This window comes from Saccopteryx bilineata, chromosome 6 (genome assembly GCF_036850765.1).
Source record: "Saccopteryx bilineata isolate mSacBil1 chromosome 6, mSacBil1_pri_phased_curated, whole genome shotgun sequence".
NCBI classification, from domain to species: domain Eukaryota; kingdom Metazoa; phylum Chordata; class Mammalia; order Chiroptera; family Emballonuridae; genus Saccopteryx; species Saccopteryx bilineata.
The window spans coordinates 70,898,055-70,904,054 of record NC_089495.1 but is presented as its reverse complement, the minus strand read 5'-3'; the positions used below and the strand labels follow the sequence as shown (position 1 = coordinate 70,904,054).

Genomic DNA, 6,000 nt, shown 5'->3' with positions numbered 1-6,000 from the left:
TCCAACGGTCTGAGGGACAGTGAACTGGCCCCCTGTGTAAAAAGTTTGGGGACTCCTGCGGTATAGGGTCACCTTTTAATGCTGAGCTGGGAGGGAGGTTCGAAAACCAGGACTTGTCCTGTCCTGTCAAGGCACATACAAACAACAACTACTATGAATTGATACTTCTCACTCCCGTTCCTTCTGTAAAAATCAATAAATAAAATCTTAAAAGCAAAAGTCCTAGAAATGTATCTCCGTGCACTGTCCTAAGGCTGGTTGAGTAAGGCGGGGCTGCTTGAGTAAGGAGGAAGTGTTGGTAAAGGGCGGCAGGTCCTCAGGTGTTGAGGAATGCGTTCCCTCCCTCCTCGACCTCTGTTTCCCCGTGGTGTGATTGTGCACCAGCCAGTGCCTGCGCCAAAACCGTACAACAGAAAAGACCAATCAAGGACGGCGATCCTCCTCACCTCCCTCTCTTTGCCACCGCCTACTCCAGACAAGCTGACAACCTAGACAGCTCCCCCGGACTTGTCTTACTTTTCCACGTCCTCCCCTCCAGCCAACGCCCCCTCCGCTCGCGCCGCCGATGGGACGCCGGAGGACCCAGCGAGCATGCGCGCCCATCCCGAGCATGCTCAGTAGAGCGCGCGGCGCCCCGGAGCTTCACCCAGGCGCTGCTGACGCGGAGGTGTCCGCCGCTGCTGCGGTAGCGACAGGAAGTGAAGTGGACCGTCCGGGTGACCGCGGCGGCCGAAACCGAGGCGGAAGGGTCATTGCGGCGTCGTCGTCCCCCAAGGAGGCTGAGCACCTAGAGGGCTCACCGGCTCGGAAGCCGGATCCCGACCTAGGCAGGATGGATCATCACCAGCCGGGGACTGGCCGCTACCAGGTGGTGAGTACCCGGCCCCCACGCCGGCCTCCTGCGCCTCCGTGGCGGCCCCCGGGACTGTGTCTCGCCGTAGCCCCAAGAGTCCCTTTTCTGGGATTATTCCCGTGCTGGCTATTTTATTTATTTATATATATTTTGGCTCTGCTGGCAGAACACCTGCTTCACATCTTCCGTGGAGCCTGTCTGCACTCCTTCGAGACCCTTCCCTCCCGACCCGTCTCCTCCTGGCTACCCACTCCTCACCCACACCCTGGACCCCTCCGTAAAACATCCTCTTCATTAAAACTTGTATCTGTTTCATTTCTCACTTTCTTGGTCACTTCCTCATTCCCTGACCTAGTCACTCAGGACATTCCACTGGATTATCTGCCGGGATGGTACTGAGTTCACATACCTGCTGGCAAGGTGTTCGCCGTCATAAATGGAGTGGGGGAGGGGAGGAGGTGTAGGCATTACGTAGGGTCAGATGTGGACTTGGCCAAAAATGTGGTTTCAAAAATTGTGCAACAGTCGAGAGTAGTCCTGGTGCAGATCTGGTCTCTGAGCTCTAGTTAACCTTGTCGTTTTGTCCTTTTCCATTTTGTTGGTATTAAAAGTGGTTATTCCTTTTTTCTATCCCCACTTTTATTTTTTTGCGGTTGGGGAAACAGGAAGTTTTACTAGAAAAATGCTAATCTTGTTAGAAAAATTATTTTTCATTAAGTACAAAGTTTTCCAATTTAACCTTATAAACCTTTGTATATTGAATTTGAGCGAAAAGTATTCCTCTATATTTTCAGTGTCAAGTTTTCTAATATATTTTCCCCTCTAGTATTCTGGTGGTGTCATTGGAGATTTATATTTTAAACCCTATTGAAACAGTGAACACAGCAATAGTTGACTATTTTGTTGCAGCTAAGTAGCATGTTACTCTATAAACTGTGAGATGGTAATTTATTAAACCTATTTATTGAGGGAGAAGAGAAATACTTTAATAGGCTGATGGTGCAATTAATAGTACTGTTTGTGACATTTTACAAATGAAGAAATGTTAGTGAGGATTTCTCCTTTCAAATCTATTTGCATCTGTGAAACTTAGCTGTGAACCAAGAATTTCTTTTTAAATTTTTTAAAATTTTATTATTTTTTATTGATTGATTTTTTGCGGGGGAGAGAAAGAGAGAGAAACATCAGTTTGTTGTCCCACTTGTTTATGCATTCATTGGTTGATTCTTGTATGTGTCTTAACTGGAGGACGGACCCCACAACTTTGGTGTTTGGGGAGGATGCTCCAAACCACTGAGATACACGTTCAGGGCCTAAGAATTTCCATTAGTAAGTGCATTTTGACAAATTTGAAGGCTTCTGATAGAGGAAATTCCAAAGTATGTAAGTTTGCATTTTTTCTAAGATAAAAGCTCATGATGCTTTTAATTTCACCTGGTTTACATGATCCATATTTTGAATTCTTTGGAAATTTATCCTTTTTTTTTTTAAGGCAATTTGGAAAATGTTGCTGCCAATATGTAAGGCATTTATTAAGTTGTCAGTGTATATGGGTTTGGAGTCTAGCTTTTTTTTTTTTTTTTTCTTTAAGGCATTCTTATTTTTGCAGACATTAACAAAAATAAAATGCCGTTGGGTAACATTGAATATTGTTACCAGTGGGACTCGTTTCTTTTTGTAATCTCTCTTCTTTCCCGTTCCTATTTGTTCTCCATAATGGCATTCATTTGAATTCTTTCTCTTTGGGTATTTTACTTATCAGAATTAACCATGTTCTTATACACAAGTCACTATTCAAAACACTATTAAATGATGCAGCTGTGCCTTAAAATAATTTATTATATTGTCACATTTGCTATCAGTGATTATGACTAGGTAAGACTTGACTTATTCGTTTTAAAAAGTGTCTAACATCAAAATATGGAAGTTTGCTTTTTTAGTTTTAAGATTTTTTTCTCCCTCCTCAACTCCTTTCAGAATAAATGGACAGTGTCACAGTATCACATTTTATTGTTTTATTGATTTTTGTTTTAACTGGAGATGTGTCCTACATAGACTTTGAATGGGTGGAGGCATTCCTTTAGAGCAGAGGGCAAAAATCAGTTCTAAAGATACTAACTCACTTTAAATAGGTAGGACATCATTTTGTTTTTCTTGTAAGGCAAAGTGTTTGAGAAGTATTTATTTATTTATTTATTTATTTATTTATTTATTTATTATTAAATGAGAGACAGGGAGGCAGAGAGACAGACTCTTGCATGCACCTGGACCAGGAACCACCTACCCCATGCTCTGCCCATATGGGGCCGCTGCTCTGTTGCCAGGCAATCAGGCTAATTCAGTGCCTGAGGTGAGGCCATGGAGTCATCCTCAGTGCCCGGAGCCAACTTACTCGACTGTTCGGGCCATGCTGCAGGAGGGAAAGAGAGAGAGAGACAAAAAGAGAGAGAAGAGGGAGGGTAAGGGGTGGAGAAGCAGATGGTCTCTTTTCCTGTGTGCCCTGACCTACAATCGAACCCGGGACTTCTAGATGCCTGGCGGACACTCTACTGCTAAGCCAACCTGCCAGGGCATAGTTTACATTTGGAATTTAATTCTTGTTACTGTGTAGTAATTTCATCTGGTTTTGTTGAAAATGGCCTGATCAATAACTATATATATGTAGATGTATGCCAGAGAAGCAGTGTACAGTAATTGGTTTTCCAGTAGACTGTTTATCTAAGGACTACTCTGCAGCTGTGACTTATATGCACTGTTATTAACACAACTTGTGTGGCTGTCGTTAGCTCGGTTTTTGTTTATTTTGTTTTTGAAAACTCAGGAAAGATTAATAAACTTGAGCAATAAACAATTTCAGTTGTAAAGTTGGAGACAGGGAATCAGGCGCAGCGGCAGAATGGTATGCAATGTTAATTTATCACTTACCCATAGAGTTAGCATTTAGCTTTCCTTATTGGAAAGTTAGAAGTGATGTCCAGGACCATTAGAATGATTTATTATCATTAACCAATCCACAAGTTTTATGCAGAAACTGCATTTTCTGTGATCTCTTCCCTTGCAATGTTAAATGGGTCTGAATTTTGTTAAGTAAAACAGTGAATAACCGCGTAGAGTTAAAGAGCGTTAATTGTTACCTATCTAATGTCAGAAAAAGTCAGGTATGATAGGTAGTTTCATTGTGTTATGGGAAATTCAGTTTTATTTGGTAGGAAATGAGCAATGTTGCCGAACCATGAAGTAGTTGACAATGCTTGTAGCTGTTAGGCCACATTCTAACTTTGATGTTCTGTATTTTAAAGGATTATATGCCTGTTAAAAGCTGACTACTAAGATTCAAAGGTATTCTGTGTAAAAGTTAAATTGGCACTGTTTATTGTATCAGTAGTTTTCCAAACTGTATTCCAGAATGAAGAAAATAGTCTTAGAAGATTTGTAACATGTATTGGCACAATAAAACAAATATTTGCATATTAAAACCATGACAAATTCTGAAGTAGAGATGATAGTTCGGATTTGTTTAACCTAACTCTCCCTAAACCTTGGCCACAGAGTTCTAAAGAAAAATTTAAGATTATATTGACATTTCCAAAATTTTAGTTTTCTATGAACTTAATGAAGTATTTATACTATGAAGATCTAGATACTTTGGTTTATTTATCTGTAGAATTAGAGTTACCCTTGATTAAATCAGCTGGGAAGGTGGTTGGCTATTAATGGTTAGAAAAGTATGTGTTAAAGTCACGTAGGCTTATATTTAGGATGTGCTTTTTACAATTTGTGAGCCCTTGGCTTAGTTACTTAAAGTCTTGGTGCCTCAGTTTTTGGATTATTATGATTATATAATGTAATATATGTAAAATATATAGGGTAGAGACTGGTACATGAAGAATAAATATTACAAATAACATACATGAAATAAACTGTAAAATATTAAAAATATTTCAATTTTTGCTGATGACCATCTTTTTTTTTTTTTTTTTTTTGTATTTTTCTTAAGCTGGAAACGGGGAAAGACAGTCAGACAGTCAGACAGACTCCCACATGCTCCCGACCGGGATCCACCCGGCATGCCCACCAGGGGCGACGCTCTGCCCACCAGGGGGGCGATGCTCTGCCCCTCCAGGGGGTCGCTCTGCCTCGGCCAGAGCCACTCTAGCACCTGGGGCAGAGGCCAATGAGCCATCCCCAGCGCCCGGGCCATCTTTGCTCCAATGGAGCCTTGGCTGCGGGAGGGGAAGAGAGAGACAGAGAGGAAGAAGGGGGGGTGGAGAAGCAAATGGGCGCTTCTCCTATGTGCCCTGGCCGGGAATCGAACCCAGGTCCCCCACACGCCAGGCCGACGCTCTACCGCTGAGCCAACTGGCCAGGGCGCCGATGACCATCTTTGTGTCTCCTGTTTGTTTGTTTTTTTTACAGAGAGAGGAGTAGACAGGAACAGACAGATAGGAACGGAGAGATGAGAAGCATCAATCATTAGTTTTTCGTTGCGGGTTGCAACACCTTAGTTGTTCATTGATTGCTTTCTCATATGTGCCTTGACCGCGGGCCTTCAGCAGATCAAGTAACCCCTTGCTCCAACCAGCAACCTTGGGTTCAAGCTGGTGAGCTTTTGTTCAAACCAGATGAGCCTGTGCTCAAGCAGGCGACTTCGGGGTCTCAAACCTGGGTTGTCTGCATCCCAGTCGGATGCTCTATCCACTGCGCCACTGCCTGGTCAGGCTCTGTCTCCTGTTTTATTTAGCAACCTGAATATCGTTGTTCATATCAAGAATTGTAAAAAGTCTTAAGAATTTATTTTACCATATTTAGAAGCTAATAAGTTAGTATGTTAATGTGTCATGGTTGCTGGCGAAAACAGGAGACTCCCCAGGTCAGAAACAAATAACGTTGTTACAGCACAGCAAGCTGCATAATCATCAGCAAAAAATTTTAATTATTGAGGTGACACTGGTTAACAAAATTATGCAGGTTTCAGGTGCACAATTCTACTGTACACCGTATTGTGTGTTTACCCCACCCCCAAGTCAAGTCTCAGTCCATCACCATTTATTCTTCCTATATCCGTCCTTGTCGTTAGCTTATTCCTATAGGTTTTCCTTGCCATCAGGACCCATGAGGGTGATGCGGCTAGATGGATACACTAGTAC

General features: G+C 42.4%; 1 protein-coding gene across 1 annotated transcript in view; it reads left to right on the top strand.

Annotated features, from left to right (window-relative positions):
- The first annotated feature begins 508 nt into the window (after positions 1–508).
- The window catches only part of NDFIP2 (Nedd4 family interacting protein 2), an 83,503-nt gene continuing 78,011 nt past the window's right edge, over positions 509–6,000 (top strand). The window contains exon 1 of the mRNA XM_066235138.1: positions 509–871. Within this exon, the coding sequence (XP_066091235.1) occupies positions 566–871 (306 nt within the window). The 5' untranslated portion in view covers positions 509–565. The remainder of the gene's footprint in view (positions 872–6,000) is intronic.